This window comes from Geospiza fortis, unplaced genomic scaffold, assembly GCF_000277835.1.
Source record: "Geospiza fortis unplaced genomic scaffold, GeoFor_1.0 scaffold330, whole genome shotgun sequence".
Taxonomy (NCBI): Eukaryota; Metazoa; Chordata; class Aves; order Passeriformes; family Thraupidae; genus Geospiza; species Geospiza fortis.
The window spans coordinates 2,190,551-2,210,471 of record NW_005054400.1 but is presented as its reverse complement, the minus strand read 5'-3'; the positions used below and the strand labels follow the sequence as shown (position 1 = coordinate 2,210,471).

The 19,921-nt window shown below is 46.3% G+C and overlaps 1 protein-coding gene across 1 annotated transcript in view; it reads left to right on the top strand.

The window, feature by feature from the left end:
* SLCO3A1 (solute carrier organic anion transporter family member 3A1) overlaps positions 1–19,921 on the top strand; it is a 164,955-nt gene that overhangs the window by 117,237 nt on the left and 27,797 nt on the right. Inside the window, exon 4 of the mRNA XM_005426055.2 lies at positions 18,229–18,327. Within this exon, the coding sequence (XP_005426112.1) occupies positions 18,229–18,327 (99 nt within the window). The remainder of the gene's footprint in view (positions 1–18,228; positions 18,328–19,921) is intronic.

Here is a 19,921-nt window from a genome sequence, read left to right as displayed (position 1 = left end):
ATAGTCCTCACTGGCAGTTTTTTCTGGAAGTGCTGAGTGAGCAGCACCCAGGAGGTTTGGAAGTGGAGTTGCTTAGTCTGGAGAGTTTTTCAGGTCTCATAATCACCCATGGCAAAAGCTGTGAGAGCAGTGAAACAAAAGCAAGCTCCCCCAGGCGAAGGGATGGACTTTCTGTGCCCATCTCAGGGGCAGTGAGGAGATCTGTTGGTGCCGTGTCTGGGATGTGCAGCACGGCTCTCATCAAGCTCCTTTTCCCCCTTTCAAACACATTAAAACCCCTCTTCAACTCCAGCCCTTGTGTGCAAGCCCAGAGTTACTTCCAATGCCAGTATTAAAGGGTTGTTAAGGTTTGTGGTACGGCTTGTCTCCTCTGTGTACCAGGAGGTGACCTGGTTTCCTCCACATTATCTTTTCTGGCTGTGACAGGACCACAAGCACTTTGCTCTGTGAGCTGTGGAGGAGGAGCGAGCTTGGGTGTCGCTGGTTTGGGGGGCACAAAGTGCTGGTTTGGGGGGACAGGGCTCTCTGTTCACTGCCTGCCATGGCCAGATGGGGAGGATGCAGCACATTTCTTACCCAGCAGCGTGTAGGGGGCAGGATCAGTGCTAGAGAGCACTCAAAAAGGCAGGATTAAACACGCTGTTGTCACTTCAGGATGGATGAAGGGTCCTTTATAAACAGCATCATAGATCTCTGTGTGACCAGAAGGGTTTTTGAATTTCAGACTGTGTCAGTCAGCCCCTCTTTGTGTGTTACAGCTGCTACTGAAAGGAATAGTGGTTTTCACATGCAACATTTTTCCCCATCTTCATTTTCTCCCCTTGTTAACTAGTTCAGTCCAGATGTACATTATTAAAATTGTACATCTGGACACCTGAAAATAATCCCCTTGCAAAAGCCAGGAAAAGCAGTCCTACATTGACTGTGGTGGTAAAGTAGATGTGACCCAGCAGCTTTTCCATAGTATTGCAGAGCAGTGATACACTTACTGAAGTCATGAACTCTAGATGGGTTCTAACCTATTTAGACTGTGAAAATTGCATATTTCCTAGCTGTCCTTCGTGGCACACACTTCAATTACCATTCTGAATGGCTACTGTCCCCTATTAGTATTACATGCTTAATGGTCATTTAGTGTCAAAGAAAACTTTTTATCTTTCCTAAGTGGGGAGGTGTAGTAATTTGCCTGAAGGCTTCAGTTAGTCACTGGAGATGAAAACACTCCCTGACTTCAGTGCCCAGGTAATTTCCTTTAAAGAAATGCCCTGCTACAGTCTTGTGCATAGTCTTGCCAAGATGCAGTGATTAAAATTCTGCTACATGAGATTTCTGCTACAACCTCCATATTTGAGGATGTTCATAAAGGTCACATCCAGATCAGAAACCCCCTTGTGATCCTTGCACCTTACTGCTGGGAAAACAAGGCACATCAGGTTTGCAGAGGGATTGCTGGGTTGTGTCTGCTGGACGCTTCTCACTTTGGCAAGTGTTTTGTAAGGTAAATTCGTTCAAATTAAAGTGTTTGGCATCAAATTTATCCAAATATTCAACAGAAGGTTGTTAACATTATGCATTTGGGTGGAGACAAAAGATCTCTTTATATAATGTAGTACTGAGATGAAACAAACTCTTGGTAGTTCCTTTTCCCCTCAATCAACACATAATGTTTCAATAATTTCAGTGAAGTGTCTTGGGAATGTTTCTTTTGGCAAAATAAATCGCAAGGGCTGATGATTTGTCTCGACATTGGACTAAAGGAATTATTTTCACAGAGATGGAAAAATCTTTTCTTTTTACTGTGTTGCTTTGCCAAACCTTCCACAGAACAATCTAAGCCCCTAAATCTGTGAGTGGTGGTGTGCTTTCCTTCTCTTGGCAACTCCTCGTGCACTGAGGAACCTCCAAGGTGTCTGTAGATGTTTATCTCCCTGTTAAATCATGGATTTGATCAGGTGAAGGAAAAAATTGAAGAGAAGAATTAACTTTAAATGCTTTTAGAGTTGAGAAAAGGAGCAAAACCTGGATAATATGAAAAATTAAGTCCCCTTCTCCTCCCCATGGTTCAGGTTACACTGGCAGGAGCAGAGCAGGGAGCTTTCTGGCAGACATATGGCTGCTTTGCAAAGCAGAAATCATCGCAGTAAATGCAGAGTGCCTTCTGTGTGTCTGCTCTGGATCCTTACAGTGCTGGCTTTATTACTAAAAACCTCCTGGAGGTGATAAAAGAATGGAGTGCAAGTGAAGGTGGAATGTTCCCCTGAGATGGTCATTCCATTGGTGAGGCTTTATTACAAAACCAAGTCAGTAGTTTTCCTGTAGCCCCTGCAGGATGGAGATCTGGTGGCATAAGGCAGAGTTTCACATTAATTTTTATCAAGCTCCTGTGGGTAGCTTTATTGAGATCTGCTCAGAGGGAAGGTGCAAACCAGCCCTGGCAGGCTGCAGCTGGGAGGGATGCCATGGAAAGCCTGGCTGGAGAAATCCCGATGGCTTTGAAGGAGTGAGAGAATTGTCAAAGAGCCTGATACACCCTGGACAATGCATACTCATGACCAAGTCTACAAAGAAGTCTGCCATTCAAGTGGGCCTAAACCAGGATTAATGGGGATTTTTCTTGAGTTTTAGATGCTATGCAGACATCAGCAATGTTGGTTGGTCATGTTTCCTTTAAAATGCGGTACCTGTGAAGAATAGAAATCCCTGTTGAGTGTAATTGTGGTTACTCACTTTTGACTGCTGCCAGGCACCTGTGTCCTTTGTGCCTGTGATGTGTGCCAAGCCCTTGGCTTGTTTCTCTGCTCAATGAGTGAAAATGAAATTAAGACTTGATTATTAAAAGGAGAAGGACATAAACTTCAATGGGTGACATCACAAACTGTGAGAAGGGATCCATCACAGCAGATTGTAAGGTATCTGATGTGGAATCTGGGCATTTCTGGATACCAGCTCAGGAGAAAAGAGGTGGAAGATTAGGATACTCATTCTCTGAAGCCCTGGGAATATCCTTGGTCATGTGCCTTAGCCTCTTGGTGCCTCAATCCTCTGTCCTCTATGGTTAAATGAAGGGAATACCTGAGGTGTGTGATACACAATGACAAGAGCCTCTTACTTCCCCTCAACAAGGGACAATGTGACTTGTTCTCATGCAAGGCTTGATCCCCATGTGCCACTGAACCATCATTTCTTTTTTTGGAAACAATGAGATGGTAAAAATCAGACAGTAGAAATTAAAAGGAAGAGGAAATTAGAGGTTTTCTTTGGACTGAAAGACCAGTTTTCCTGCCAGGGTGAACTTGCTACATCCTACCAACCCACAGATGAACTTCTGTGCTTTGAGATCTCTCTGTGATACCCTATAATAAGCATCTTCAATATCTGTAAATACAGACAACATTTGTGGCCAGGCTGTTGCTACTTGGGAGCTGGCAAGGGCCTATTCCAGGACAACATATTCATGCCAGTCATAAGAATTTAGTGTGTTTAAGAGCCCTGCTCTCTGTTAAATATGAATGAGCCCATGAAGCTGATGTTTGTTGGGTGGAGGCACTCAGAAAGTGCCCAACACCTGAAGAAACCCAATGCTTTCAAGCCTCCCATTCCCCAGAGTCAGCTAAAATACAAGAGGAAAATGGGAGCCTGGTATTTGTTGGGTGAAAAAGACCCCAGGCTTTTACAAGGAATTTTGTTTCTATTTTAGCTATCACCAGCGTTGGGTTGCTCATATCGTATCACAGCTGCTCAATCCCAGCTGATGGGGGAACAGTGGGGACAAAGCAAGTCCCCACTTAAAAACTGGTCCCCACTCATGTACCATTCTACAAAATCTCTATGGTTTCTCTATAACCTTCCAAATTTCTGTCTTTGTGGTATTTCCCTGTTCTCCTTTCAAGCCTCCCTCTCCCTGAAGCCATCCTGGTAACATACCCACAAAGGGTGGTTCTCGCAGTGGGTTTCCACAGCACATTAATAACTAATCAAGGCTGGAATCGTAGCAGGTGGTTAAAAAGGGCCTGTTGGTCATCGTTCCGAGCTCTGGCAGGAAGCCTGCTCTGGAAAATGTAATTACTGTCCAAAAGAATGCGACGAACTCTGCCAAAAATAATGAAAGTAGATCACGGTCCAGAGCCACACCAGCTGAAACATGTGGCAGTTTGCGGGGGCCGGCCAAGCGCGGCTTGGCAGCGGCGGATCCACACACCGCACTCTGCCTCCTCTGCTGCAGGGAAAGGGGCAAGCTTTGGAACTTCCCACACCAAACATTTTGGGAACAAAGTGTCTGAAAGCTCCATGGTTTTTTGTTAACTCTTTGTTTTTTGGTTTTTTTTTTTTTTTATTTGGCTCTGTATCAAGCACTCTGCAAAGTGACTGGTTTTTCGACCCCAAAGTAAATAGCGTGATCCGTTTTGAATTTATGGGGGGAATTTTCAACATCTTGTCCTCTTTTTTTTTTTTTTTTTTTTCCCTCACAAAAATTGAAGTAAGGATAAGCAGCCACAGTCTCATAAAGCTGACTTCTTCCCCTGCATTTTTCCAGTGGTGCACTGGTCCATCAAAAGCTTTTTGACCAATTCCACGTACCAGGACTTGGCAGCAGAGATAAACCTTGTGAAATGATGATAAAAGAAGCAGCTCTATTTGCTGGTTTGGAAATTGCTGTTTCCAGTTTCCTGTCACAGACCCTCTAGGATTCCTCGCTGCAGTGGTTTTTTTAGCTGGATTATTTTAAAAGTATGAGTATCTTAACTTGGATTGCTTCACAGGATTGGGCTTGGAAATGGCAGCACTGGCAGTTCAGCTGGCAGGATGTGCAGCATGTGGGTGCTAACAAGTTCTGTAAACCTCTGAGTCCAGCTTAGATCCAGCCAGAATAGCATGGTTGTCTGAAATTATGTTTCATTTTCTGAGCAGTTCATTTGCCCGTGCAGTCCTAAGGAGTTAACATCTTCCAGGATGCTGGAAGAGGGGTAATAAACAGAGAAATGAGAGAGTCGACATGAATTCATTAAAAGAGCCTCATTGGAGATGAGCAAGAATGACAGCACCAAAAAGACTCTTAGAAATACTATTCAGATATATTTGCAGTTACTTGGTTGAAACTCTATTTTTGTCTAATCAGGATGAAGGGATGCTTGCAAAGAGAAGTCACTTGAAGTCAAAAATTTGGAAATTAAAAGGCTTGGGGTTTTTTTGGTTTTTTGGGTTTTGTTTTTTTTTTTTAACAAACCAACAAATAAAAGAAAAAAAAGGCAGAACAAATCCACACCTTCACCCTCTTCAAAACGTAAAGCCCATCAAAAAACAGCAAATTCTAAGGTGGACATCTCTGAACAAAGTGGAAATTGGATATTTATCATTAAAGCCATTACTCCCAGAAGAGTGACCTTGCAGAGTCAGACTAGCTCCTGAAAGGTCATTGAGGAGGAGTAATATGAAGAATTTTGAGTAATCTGTTTCAGTAATAAGAGGCCATCATGGACCTTCCTATGTTCCTCCCACTTGGCCAACTAGGGTTGTTTCCCTAAGGCAAGGGCAACGTCCCACTAAACACCCTTAACCAGGCCATTCTGATGTGATTGATTTTAGATGGGATATTCAGCAGCTTTTAAGTCAATTCTCAACTTAAAACACAATTCCAGGTCTACTGTGGGAGAATTGCTGTCTTCTCCCAGAGCCTCCCTCCAGCCCCTTTCCTGGAGGGCTGGAAAAGGGCTTTGTTTCATCTTTCAGCTGTGGCTGTGGATGTTTAATTGAGGGAGACAAGCCCATAATGATAGCAGCAGCTGTTCTCTCCCCTGGGCAGAAAGAGACTCTTCAGGGACAGGGTCCTCCTTGGCACAAAAGAAAATATTCTTGTGAAAGCAGCACTGAAGAGGCTGGCAGCTCCCCACAGACTTGGTAAGAAGCCTCAGGAAAACACCCATGTGGCCTGTAGTTTTGGCAAGAGGAGGGAGGGCTGTGCACCAGGCATGAAATGCTGAATAACACTCTCTCAGGAGCACAGTCCTCTGCATCCAGCCTGCAGGGTTTGTGCTGATAGTGCGAGCAACTGCTAAACAATTACATTGGAAGTAATCTTAGACTGGGGGATTATCCTGCATCCAGCCAGCCTCCCCATCCCCCAGAACAGACTGGCATCTGGCATCCCTCAGATTCCCCACATGGGGTAACTGGGGAGGATATTTGGAGGGGGTTGTCAGACTGGATCCACCCCCATTGCCTGCCTGGAAGGTTTTGTGGGAGCATGGTGCTGTCCCACCCATAAACAATATATATATTTAGACTTCCCAAATTTCTCTTGCTGAGAAGTTTACATAGAGCTTGTTGAGAAGTAGCATTGCCATGAAACAAAGCACAGTGATCCCCAACAACCCCACTGTGATCCCCACAGATGCTTTGGGATACCTTGGCCTATTCCTGACAAAGGAAGCAGCTGGAGCTGCAGCCTGTGCATGGCCAAGGGCTGAGCAGCCTCTGCAGTGGGATACCTCAAAGGGAGGAGATGGGTGGCAAGGAGGTGTGAGATACCCATGTCCAGCCAAGTCTGGCAGGTCCCAGGCCAGCACCCTAAATGTCTGTAAGAACAAATATTTATCTGCTCTAAGAAGCACACGGTGGATTTGATCCAAAGCCTGTTAAGGTCGGTGCAAGAGTTCCCCTAAAGCTCAGTGAGATTTGGGTCAGGGCACAGAATGACTATTGTCAAGAGCAAATGCTTTTTTCTGATGGCGTTTGCAATATGAGGAAGCAGAACAACACAAGTTTTGTTTCCAATTTCCTTCCCTTCCTGACAGCCCAGCCATTACCAGAGCAGATTTAATCTATTGTGCAGAGGAAAGCACGGCACTTTCTTAAATGGTGGGTACAGATAACTGTTATCAGCCCTGGCTTCCCAGCAGCTTGCCTGACGTCACTGGTGATTCCCAGGCCTCTCCTTGCCTCAGAAATTTAGGATGGGCTTACCCAGTGCCAGCTGCCTGTGAGTCATCCTCCACTGTGCAGCATAGTCTGTACCTGCACAGCAGCCAGGCAAAGGAGATTTGAACAGACATCTCAAAATGTGTGAAAACTGCTCTTGCTAAAAGTGAACGTTTTGCTGATGGCTTTTGGGAGGGCAGGAGCTGCCCTGGCAGTTCTTAGGGAACTGTTGCTTTTTGGATGCTCTTTTCTTCCCGCTTTTCTCCACAGATGAACAAACCATATAGTGCGTCTTTAATTGTTCTGAGTTTTTCCTCCCAAGACCTTTCGAGAAAACACGAAACAAAAGGAGAAAAATAAATTAGAATTGCTTATGTTCCCAGGGAGCCATCAGCTGGGCTGGAAGCACTGGAGCAGGGGTGATATGGGGCAGTGGGAGGGTTTCCTTGGCACGGAAATGCCTGAGCAGCAGGAATATGAACTTCTCACCCATTGTTCAGAGCACCACATTCTGCAGCAGGTGCTGCATTTGGGATGGAGGATTACTCACGTGTGTGTGTAAAAAATAAAACAGCTTGATCAGCTGGGATGGGAGCAGGATTTGAGGAGCTGTGGGCTGTTGGGATATCCAGCACCATACCTGATGAGTCCTGATACCATACTGGATGAGTCTGTGTCCTCCAGCCCTGGAAAATCCTTCCTCTGGATGATGCTTAGAGGAAAGGTCTTGAAATCCCAGGTGCTGTCAGCTCAAGAAAGAAATGGCAAATGCTTTTAGAGGCATGCAAAAGACTGGACATGTAGCAGTGGCCCTCTGCTGAGGTCAGGTGAGAAGCAGGAAAGAGCAGAGGGGAATTTTGCAGGGAAGAGTTTTTCAAATGGTGAGGCAGACATGTCAGAGGTCCAGTAGGGAGAAAAGAGCTGAACTTTCCTTCCTGACTAATCATTGCTTAGAAAAGCAGCAAGCTGCCTTTATTAACATAAAACCTCAGTTAGAAATTGAATGTGTTCTCATTTAAGGTATGTGGGATGGGAAGGGATACCCCCAAGACTGAGGTTAGAGAGAGAGGGAGGCAGTTCTGGCAGCTCTTTCCTCAAAAGAACATGTTGTGTCCGTTCCGAACTCAGTACACAGCTGAAAATAAATAAATAAAAAGCGAAGATGGTGTTGCAGCAACCTCCAAATGCCAAAATTCACATTTTACAGGCTGTGAGAACCATGTGGGAATAGCTCATTGTACTCTCAGTTGCACGTTGGGGGCTTTTTTCCAGTGTATTTTAGAGTATAAGGAGGTGCTTGACTTGTGCAGAATTCGAGTGACGGAGGTTAAAATGTGCCAGAGCCTCAAAAGGGTCCCTCTGTTGAGCAAAAACAGGCTGTGCTCACAGGTGGGGTGGACAGGTCATTCTAGCGGTGGAGAGAGGGCTGGGATGAATTTTGTGCAGATCTTTAATGCATCCCTACACTCTTCTGTAGGATCAAAACCACCCAGTATTGAAGGGGACACCAGCCAGCAAACTCAGAGCAGACTTGCATTCCTGTAGAGAGACAGAGAGAGAAATGCCCTAGAAGCATATTTCCATACAAACCTACAGCTGGCACAATTCCTGGGAAATAGCGCAAGGAAATCTGCCCATCTGTGGCTGCAGAGGCATGGTGGGTTTGGTGAAACAGGTGTTTAAGGGCTGGGGGGAGACGAGCGCGGCTCGAAGGCGTGCGGCTTCAGCCCTTCAGAAAAACCATACTTGGCGTTGGAGCATGTGGCTTTTTTCCTTCCAAAGCCTCTTTGGTGGCTGCCTCCCAAGGTAATTAGCACAAGGGAAAAGTTGCTTACAAGGTGGAAATTGCTGGTTGAAGCCCACGGCTACGGCTGGTGTGTTTGCGCCGTGTGTTGGAGGTGTGGAATCCGTGGCTCGTGCGTCAGGGTGGAAATAGCCTGCCCTGGATTTGCACGCTATAGTTAGGAACGTGCTTGTACCCACCTCTTAAACTGAGCTGACTCCTTCTGAAGTGATAACAAGCAAGTTTCAGGGACAGGAATGTGAGCCAGCAGGGTGGGTGGAACAAGTGGCTTGTCCTTATTTTTGAGAGATCGCGCAGCATCGGCTTTTTGTGACGCACCTGACTGGACAGGACATGGGGTTCATACTTTGTTTCTTGGTTTGCTTTTTGCAGAAAGTGGCAGAAAAATTGACTATTGAGCTTCTTTTTCTGGACTTCTCCTAACTCAGCCTGAGTCTCTAATCCCTTGCAATGCGTGTCCAACTACCTGTAAAACCTTTGCAGAAGGAGACAAATCTTTGTGAGGATTAAGCAATATGCCTATCTTAAGAGATGCTGGTTTATAGAAATGACCAGCATGAAGACGAGCATTTTGGAAGAGGGTGGAGACAACACTAAGTGCAGGGAGATATATTAAATCACTGTGTGGTGTGTGTGTGTGTGTTTGTAGGCACCTTGCTTGCATGCACTGATGTGATTCTGCACGCTGTTTGTGCGTAGAGTGTGTGTAAATATTAAGAGACAGGGCATCAGAGTGATTGCAGCTCAAGTAGGAAAACACTGCTACAACAATGCCACTGCGTTCATAATCCTCTGTGAGTGTTCCCTGCTTTGGTTAAATATGCAGAGACTGATGGAGATTGCCAGTGGATTAGCTCTCGTGTGGCTGGTGCCAGGGATTGATTAGCATAAGCAAATTTCTTCTCCAGCTTCACATCAGTGAGGAGAGAATTGCAGCAAGAGGTCCCTCCACTGCCTAGGAGGGGACTGAGATGGTAGGGAGGAAAACTGGAGTGGGAACAGGTTGTTCCCAGTGTTAACTGGTGTGACCAAATAAATCCCAAGACTTCTGTAGTGAGCACATCCCCATAGTTTACCTTGCAGAGCTCACAAATCGACTGCTTTAATTTTTGTCTTACTTGCAAACACGGTTTTGAGGGTTGTGGAGCTTTTCCCATGGCGTGATTTGTTTCTCTGCCATCTTTTTGGTGATCCTGTTTCAGCAGCTGGATAAAGGAGGAACCTAAAAGCCAATATGCATAGGGTTCTGGGTTGGGTTTTTGGTTGATTTGGAGTTATATTTTGGGGTTTTTTTTTTGGGGAGGGGGGGTGGTGTTGGTTTTGTTTGGCTTGGGTTTTCCTTATTTCTGTGCTCATCAGAATGAGGGTACAAACCAGTTAATGAATGTGTTTTGAGCTGCTGCAAGTGCACCTAGTCATTATGGAAAATCTGGGGCTGGATGCTGAGTTTGTGCTCCTAAAGCAAAAGTCCCCTCCTGTGCCACTCCACAAACATTCTGTGTGTGCATCAGGATCCCTTGGGACTGTCAGTTGTTGATATAACATTGATCCTTTCACATGTAGCCTTGATAGTGCTGAGGACAGGGATTTGCTGATAAAACAAACCTAAGGCTTGGTGGTAATTGAAAATGCCGGGTGGTTCACCAGGCAAAATGCCCGCTTATAGAAAATAGATTTCATCTCTTAAGTCAGCAGACATTTCTTTAGGGAAATCCCGAATTCTGATGGAAATCAATATTTAAAGGGACCCTGATAGTCTGGGGAGAAACCTCCATGTAAGATGCTTTCAAGTCCGAGCAACCCTTTTAGGGATTAACATCTGAATGTTAAATATAGGCTAGAACAAAAACTGTACTGGAGTAATAGTCTTTTCCAGCAGGCAGGGGAAAGGCCACTGCCGTGGGCTCTCTCCAGCCTTGGAAGAGCCATATTAGAAGTTTCTTAAATCTGCAGCATGGGTGCATGTTTTTATTGCCTCTTGTAAGTAAATTAAACTCCCCAACCAGCTTTAGCTGCAGTTATTAAGTCTTAATAAACACGGGGGTAAATAAGTCATTCTGCAGTATTTGCATACAGTGGTGAGTAGCTTGCTTTAAAAACCCAAATATTCATGAAGCAAGAGCAAATTTTACAGGCTGCTGAAACTGATTTGGTATATTGATAAAAGGCTTGGTCAGAGAAGAGGGGAGGATGGGAGATGTCCAAGGCTGCCTGATTTCAAACTCTGTAATAATTTCTTTCACTGGCTGAAAGAACTAAACTCCCACATGGCTTTCCCGTCACAAGCGGTTGCATGGAAATGGGAGAAGTCAGATTCAATCCCATGCTTTTGCTTTGCAGGCTTTCTGGAGCTGCTCTGCTGGCCCAAAAGCAGCTGCAGGTCTGTCAGTGAGAAATAGGATGTCTTGGGACAGCACTGTCAGATCTTTCTCCAAGGGCTGTGTTGCACGCACAGATGCAGCGAGCTGTAACAGTGGAATCAATGAGAAGAGCTCAGAACTAAAACTCAGTTTGTTCTGACACATTTGGTGTTCCTGATTACTAAAGCACTGCATAGTATTTGTGCATCTTGCAGTACATCACAAGGATGTATTTTTGTTTTGTATTTTTGTTAAAAGGTGGGAAGGTTACGAGATGCAGTGAATGGTCCATGGGAAGGGAATGGCTGAGCAGGGATTTCAGCCTCTCACTGCCTTGGGGCTGCCAGGACATCTGTGCCTGTCTTTGGCATCACTTGAGCAGCCCTAAATAGGTGTCTGAGGGGTCTGCTGGTGTTGAGCTCCTGAAGGCAAAACTGATAAATCATGTGTGTGCTACTGTACAGATGGGATGAACCCCCAGCCTCTTCACTCCTCCCCACCTCATGCCAATACAGGGCTGGAGCTGCTTTGATCCCCACCAGAACAAAGTCTAAACATTAAAGTGAATTGTCCCAGAGTTGTTCCTCATTAATCAACAGCTGCAGGCACTTGGAAACATCTGTCCAGCCTGTTTGAACATTCCCTTTGCTTTGTGGGTGTGCTGAGGAGGCAGAACAAATCCAAACACGCCGTGGGGCCGGCACCACCTCTTCACCTTTCCTACAGCTGTGTGAGGGAGCAGGAGCCATGAGGGAGCAGGAGGTAGTGATGGACAGCTGGTGTGTGCACAGGGAGCTGAGTGGCAGGGGAAATTGTGTCTTTCCATGGCAAATGAGCAAAGCTGGGAATGAGAGACCAAGGGCTGGGCAGGGATGCAGGCATCCCTCCGCTCCTGTGGGCACGCTGTCTGCCAGAGAGCATGGGCAGTGCTGGGTGGCTCCAGCAGGTTTTGCTGTACAGAGAAGCCATCTGGGTAGGAAACAGCCTCCCTCTACCCTTACTGTGCGTTTTTGAGGTTATATCAACTGGTAGAAGTCAGAGAAAACCCACTGAAGTGAGGATCTTTGCCCAGTGAGTGTGAGCTGGAACCTTTATCCCTTTATCCCCTTGAGAGCCACTGCCTGGTGTGCAGGAGGATGCAGCATCCCCAGTCTGCACCAGGATGCCTCTGGTTCCCACAGGCTGTGCTGGGCTGGTGTCTCTTTAAAGGCAGTCACAGAGCCCCTGAATTACAATATTCCAGTAATCCCTTTACACTGGCCTGCTCCACGCAGCAGGAAATGTGGGACAAGCAGGGTTTTGAGATTATCTCGTGCTTTGCAAAGGCAGTTCCCTTTGTGCTTTTAGAAAGAGCCTGCTCCTGCACGGGCAGGGGGCTGAGGGTGATGTTCCTGGCCAGATGCTGTCCCATGGCCACAGCAGCGCTCCCAGGACTGTGGCAGGGGGATCTGTGCTGTGCCCTCCCCCACATACCACAAAACCTCTGGTTTGTGATGGTCACTGAAGCACCCAGCTGCTGACAGAGATCACACTGAGTTCCTTGATCCCTTCCTCCTCAGGGATGTAGTTACTTGATGCAAGGACCACGTTTTGCAGCAATTCCCCCCACCTTGCAGGCTGATCAGCTTTCTGCCCACCAAAGCTGTCCCTTGGGATGGTGCAGGGGGGAGGAGGTGTTTCTGTGACCACGTGCTTTGCTGAAGGAGTGCTGCTCCTTAGGAGCACAGTGAATAATCTTTAATTTCATGGAAATGCCAAGGCAGGAACAACCTGGCTCCAGGGGACCCAGCAGATAGCAGTGACGGCTCCATGGCTAAATAAAGCAGTATCCTCTGCTACACCAGGGGTTTGCCCGTGCTTGGGAAGTGCTGTGTGAGTCACTGCTGATGGCTCCTGCTCTGATAGCCAGCCCTGCTGGGGGAGATGCTGCTTTTCCTCCTCCTGTCTCACCTACCCAGCTCACCTTTGCCTGGAGTGTGTTGGCAGCTCTCCAGAATAAATCTCCTCATGCCTTCAGCCCCTGGTGAGGCTGAGGCTTTGAAGTGAAATGACTTGGTGTTCTTTTTCCTCAGTCCATGACTGTGCTGAACCTGCTCTTACTGCTCACTGAACTGTACCTGAGGTGAGGCTGCACCTTGGTGAGGCTGGCAAGCCTTGCACTGTCCCCTCCGTGCCTTATTCCCAGCCAGGAGGGCTTCTCCTGGGAATTCCTGTCCCCAGTTAATTCATTACAGGGAGTGAGTCCATGCTTCGCCTGTTTCACCCTGTGAGCAGCACAGGTTTGCTCGTGTTTCAGGATCCTGTTGCTGCTGTGGAACACCAAGGAACAGCTCTTCATTACTGAAATACTGACAGCTTTTATCCCTGTCTGCAGTTTGGTTTCTGTGCACTCTGTGTGACTCAGAGCATCTCTGTGCCGCCGTCCCTCCACAGATGTGGGACCTGCTGCTGCCCCTTCCCTTGGCTCTAATGGAAAACTGCATTGTCAGGCTTGGGCCCTACTGGTGATGAAGTCTCATCACAAAATGTCAGATCTAATGCTGGCCTCTGTCCCCATCCTTTCCTCAGCTCTGGGAAAATGTTATTTGACAGGACAAAGTAGGATTTGGCAAATTGCTCCATTTGAAAAGATGAGGAGGAAAACATTTCTGATTTCTCAGTGCAGCCCACTTTGCTGCCTTTTCTCTTTCCTGCCTTTTTGGGAGGCAGGCAGACTAATGAAGGGAGTAGAGCAGGTAAACTGAAAAATAGTAGCTGTTTTCAAGCTAAGATCTAATTGTGCTCTAAAAGGACACAAACTGGAAAGAAGTGTTTGAGAGTTACCAAATTATTTCAATTGTCCCAAGACAGAGTTGCTTTTTTTTTTTTCAATTCTCTTCTCTGAAGTATTTCTAAGAGTTGCCATAGTTTAGTAAGAATTAAAAAAAAATAACTCAGAGATTAAAAAAAAATTTTAAAAAATCAAATTTCAGTACCTGTACTGATCACTGATTTTATTGGCATCAGTGGGAGTTTCCCAAGAGCCAGGTGGAGCCAGGATAGGACCTTTGATCTGTTTGTTCCTGGTATCCCTCTGGCTTCATCAAATCAGACAGATCTAAAAGTTAGAGGAAAGCATGGGAAAAGACCAAGCAGGTGATATTAAAGCTAGCCACAAATTTAGCACACTTTAATTCTTAGCAGCAGCCCCAGCCCTGGGAAAATTATTTTGCAAGGCCTTCGTCTCTGCTGAACAGCAGCTTTGTGGTTGCATGGCGAGGTGGGTGATGTGGAAAGTGTTCTCCTGATAGCAGGGGTGGTGGCAGTTGTGCAGGATTTCTCAAAAGAGGAAGGATGTCTTAAGCTAATTCAAACTTGCCTAATTTCCCCTTGTGTCCTCAGTTCTGCATACATGTTCAACCACAGGCTCTATCTCAATTAGCCTGGTTTTTGTGCCCAGCAGCATGCTCCATTGATCCTGGAGCATGGTCCTGTTCTGTGCAGACCCTGGACTATCCATTGTCACAGTCCATGCCTTGGGTTTTTCCACAATCTGCTTGATTTGTGAATTAAAGTGTAAAATACTATTATTGCAACCCTAGGGTTTTGTTGGAAGCTCAAAAAAAGATAAGAAAGGCCATGGGGTGAACCAGTTGTTTTCTTCTTGATTTTAGAACAAACTGCAGAAAAAGAGAAAACACAATTAACGTGGTTTTTTAAAGCTAGCCTAGAGGTGAATAATAATTTAATAGCTTTGGTAAGATGTTAGATAGGTGTTTCAGTGGATGCTCTATCCCACATTGCCCTCTAGTGAGGACATGGCAGAGCAAACCTTCCTGCCGCCACCAGGATATGGAATGAGGTGTTTTAATAACTGAGGACAGGGCTGGTTTCTGACATATTTGAGATGCAGTAGTGTGAGGAGGGGCAGTGTTCATCTGTCACCTGTGCCTGCACTGGCCACAGCTTTCTCAATGTTTGCCTTTTTCTGAGATAATTCTCTCTGCAAGCATCTCCCTGCTGCTGCTGGATCACCAGCCACAGGTCCCTGCTTTTGGAAGAGGGGAAAATATTTCCTGTTTGCTTTTGGTGAAGGATCTTTTCCCATGTTCTTTGTCTTGGGCTTTGCTCCGTGAAGCAAACACCAGTTCTGTGGTTTTCCCTGTGCACACGTGGTCAGACAGCTCTGTGGCTTGGAGATCATCACAGGACAAACTTCCATCCCTCCTCAGCCCAGCGCTGATGCATCCAGAGGTGTTGCCTAGAAGGTAGAACTGGCTGGTCCTTGTCCCTCTGCCTGAGCAGCTCCATTTGTCATTGCTCCATTTGATATGGAGCCCAGCGTGTCCTTATGTGCTCGGCCATATTTACATAGAAATTCATAATTAATGTTCAGTTTTCAAAGGTATTTGAATGCTGTCTCATTCATCACAGCCATGGCAGTCTCTGCCACATGCCTCCTTCAACTCTTGTGCTTGAAAACTTAACACTTACAGAAAAGTTTGTCCTAAAAGCTGTGATTTTTGTCACACAGGCAGGGAAGGGGCACAGCCTGAGTGTGTCTGTGGCAGATGTGTGGGTGCTGACCGTGCCCTGTGCCAGTGCCACCCTCCATGGTGTTCCAGGTCCTGAACACCTTCGTGTTTTGGGAGCAAGGCTGAGCACTCAGCGCTGTCACCCACATGGCACATGCGGGCTGAATGACAAACACTGATGCCATCTAGTGACCACAAAAAATGTGACATGGATGTTCTATAAAATCCTGGTGGAAGCCACAAGTGGGGCGGGGAAGGAGGGGAAATGAGGCTGAGGTGTGCTGGGGGAAGAAATCCCTTTTTTTCTGCCCTCCCAGCCTGTCTGTTCCCTCATTTCACATCCCACGAAATGTTTCTGCAGGTGGGCAGGGATGTCCCCTGTGAGGCTTTACAGGAGCAAGGCACAGACCTGCTGAGCAGCTCTGTGGCTCCAGGAGCACAGATTCCCCAGGGCACTGCTGGACCATGGAGCACAAACCAGCACCCCAGGACAAGGTGATGGCAGGAGGGGACATGGCTGGGCCTCCTGTGACATGGGACAGCACAGGCAGAGACCCTGGGGATTAATTTAGGCTGAGACACAGTGGCATTGCTGCAACTTTGAGCTTGGCAGGGACTGGGCAGGGGCTGGCAGCTCCTGCTGCTGCCCTGACAGCAGTGACCCCTTGTGATGGTGTTCTCAGGGTCCCAGGATGAGGGAAGAGAAGAGAATGTTGACTCCATGTTGCAGAAAGCTTGATTTATTGTTTTATTATAGATATTACATTAAAACTATACTAAAAGAATAGAAGAAAGGATTTCATCAGAAGGCTGGCTAAGAATAGAAAAAGAATGATAACAAAGGCTTGTGAGTGACCGAGACAGTCCAGACAGCTGGACTGTGATTGGCCATTAATTAGAAACAACTCTATGAGACCAATCACAGATGCACCTGTTGCATTCCACAGCAGCAGATAATCAATGTTTACATTTTGTTCCTGAGGCCTCTCAGCTTCTCAGGAGAAAAAATCCCAAGGAAAGGATTTTTCATAAAATGTGTCTGTGACAAACCCTTACTGCAGCTCACACAACCTGGCACTTCTTCTCCTCTCACCACCTTCCTTTGTCCCTTGTGCTGCTCTAGGTGAGAGCCTTGAAGGCTTTAATGCACTGGGTTTCTGTGTGAGCAGCTGCCTGGGGGCACCTCTGCTTTGTCCCTGGTTATGAATCCAGCCAGGCCCCAGTGCCAGCAGCCTGGAGGAATTAGTTTGCACCCTTCATTTTAAAAATGAAGGTGAAGTTGCCTCTGACCATACCAGTTCGTTCTGCTTGGCTAAGCTGTTGTTGGCAGGTGTGGTTTGCCTTGCCTGGGGATGGAGATCTCTGGGAATTTTTTTGCAGCTCTGATAGTTTCTCCAGCTCCTGAGAAATGCATAGAGAGGGAGCTTGGGAATTAAAAAGTTTCCAGATAAGGAACTTGAGGGCTGAGACAGCTGTGATGGAGTGCATTATAAATGCACTGAGATGCCAGGCAACACCCCCAGAGAGATCAGGAGAGTGAGCAAAGCACCCAGATGCAAATAAACTCCTTTGTGGGCCCTCTGTGAGGTGCAGTGACACCAGGACTGGTGCTGGCACATCTGCTGAGGTTCCCCCTCACCAGGCACAGGGGTCCATCATCAATGTCTTCCCCCAGAGGGAACAAACAGCTCTTGCTCTGCTCCACACTGCTCAGTCTGTCCCTGCTCCCTTCAGAAAATCGTTTACAAGTGTCTTTGGGGGACTTCTTGTTGTTTTTCCCAAATGTTGTTGTTATCCCAAATGTGACAGTACCTAATATGTTCTTATTGTCTAATTTACAAATGTTTTGTGTTATCTTTGCTGCTTCTTTTTCTGGATTATCCTTGGTGTACCCCTGCCTTTCTGCCCTGGATAATTGAGAGCTGGCGCTGTGCCTGTAGCATTCTTGTTTCAGGGCCAAAATGGGAGTGAAAATAAATGCTTCTAAATGCTGTATTGAAACAAATAAGTAATTTACTCATAATAGCTCTTCTCCTGGCGTTCCACTGGCAATTTCATGCAGGTTTTTCGGAAGGAACAAGCAGTTGTGAGGGGCTGGAAGATCCACACAGCATGAATATTTGTCATGTGTGTCTGATGGGGAGAAGGGCTTCACAAATGTGGAAAAGTGCTCCTACCTCTGCAAAGGGACTTTATGCAGCAGTCTGTGACAACACTCATTTCACAGATTTGCTGTCTCTAATGTCTGAAAATTCTGTCTACCAGGATTTTAGCTGGAGGTGGCAAAGACAGAGTTACCCATGAGGAGAAGGCAGGGCTGCTTTACCTTGTGCTGTTGAGTAAGACATCTTTCAGAGCAGCCAGCCGACCAAAACACAGCATATGTCCACACTGTCTCCTCAGCTCAATAGAAATCCTTCAGCATTATCACACCTCCATCTGTTCATCTTCCTGAAGAGATATGGAGAAGCAAAACACATTTAGGGTGCTCTTTTGCGTGGAGCATTCAGCACAGAGACTGTCCCTATCTCTGTGGCATCACCAAGGTAATACCATCTTACAGCAGACAAGCAGAACAACTTGCCGTGAATAACCAGAGCCTGGTGCTAATCTTCTCTTTTCTCTCTCCTTGTAGGGATCCTGTTTACCATGCTGGTGTTTGGGCCAGCCTGTGGATTTATCTTGGGCTCCTTCTGTACCAAAATCTACGTGGATGCTGTCTTCATTGACACAAGTAAGGAGAACTGGGTTTGGTTTCAAATCAAATACGCTGAATTTTTATCATCAGGACAAAAATGTTGATGCTCACAAGCAGGAAACTGTGATTCCATCTTCAGTGCCTCTTGCATGTATGAGTGTCACTTTTAGAAGGGTTTTAAGACTGGGATTCAAAAAGTTTCAGCTCTGTTCTGATAAATAACAGATTTTTCATGGTTAAAATTTGTCCCCTTCTGTGTTTTCTACTATGAGATGAGTTTCATCCCAGCTCTTAAAGGATACCTTGAAATGGCGCTGTGGCACTGTCATGCCAGGGGAGCTGTGTCCAGAGCACAGTGAAATCTGGAGAGCTGCCACCCCAGGGTGTGGGGGAACCAGCCAGGCTCTGATGGAGGCACACCAGGAAGATCCATGCCCAGCACCTTCTGCCCATGGCCCTGGAGGGGATGGATGGGCAGCATCCGTCCCACAGCGTTACTCCTTTCCTCCAAAGCATTAATTATTGCTCACCTTGACTTCACTCGGGTTAAAGCAGATCGTTTGCAAATTGTCCTTTTGCAAAATGTCCTTTTGTTCGTTTAGACTAAATTCTGCTTTTTTTGGTGCCTGCACTGCGTGTTCTTTGCCATGAGAGGGCAACATGTAACAGGCTGTTCTCTGCTGCTCCCCTGCCCTCTGCTACCCACGGCAAACCTGGCGCTTCATTCCTTTCCCTCGATTGTTCAGGTGCTTTTTCCACAGTTCCCAGCTCCATCGGGTCCCACAGACCCTTATGCAGGTTTTTTTTCCCTTAGAGAAGGATGTATTTCAGCCCTGTGATGTTGTAAATGTGTTGTCACAGAACGCATTTGGATGGAGTTGAACCTTGCAGGACTCAGAACAGAATTGTGCAAATCTGCAAAATTGTTACTGCTTTTTTTTGATCTCACATGCGCATGGCAGCTGAAGAAATGTAAATAATATCAACTGAGAAAGAAGTATCTTTTGGGATGGCTGAGGCATTTGGCTGCAGTTTGGTCAAACACCACATGGCCCTTTTTCATTCCTTGGCTTTACCAAAGCCTCGTTTGGCAGAGGAGCTGTTTGAAACCTGTTAGATATTTTACCATTTAGTATCATTTACACTAAAATACGAATGTACAGAGGAAAATATTTTATCTCCCAGTAGGTGAAGCTGTGGAACTCCTCACCATAAGGTGCTAAAAATCTCCAAATGGATTTTAAAGCAATTGGACAAGTGTATATATCTGAAAAAAATGAACATGACACCAAATCTAGCATAGAAAGCCCCCAAGCCACAAGAATAATATATGCTGACTTTATTCTTGTAGGCTTTCTGGGCAGCTGCAGATGGTTGCCATCAGAGGCAAGACGCTGACCTAGCTAAAAAATTAATTTGGTATCTTCTGGCCATTTTTAACATAAGACATTGCTCGGTATTTGCAGCCCAAAAAGCCCCAGAGAAATACTGAGCCACAGAGAAGAGCTGTGGAACAATTACTGCTGAGAAGCCTGGAAGGGCTGTGGCTCAGCCATTTTCCAGGGAGGGTGCAGTGCTCCAAACTCCAGCTCCAGCTGGCTTTGGCCATGGTCAGTCCCTGTCATGCAAA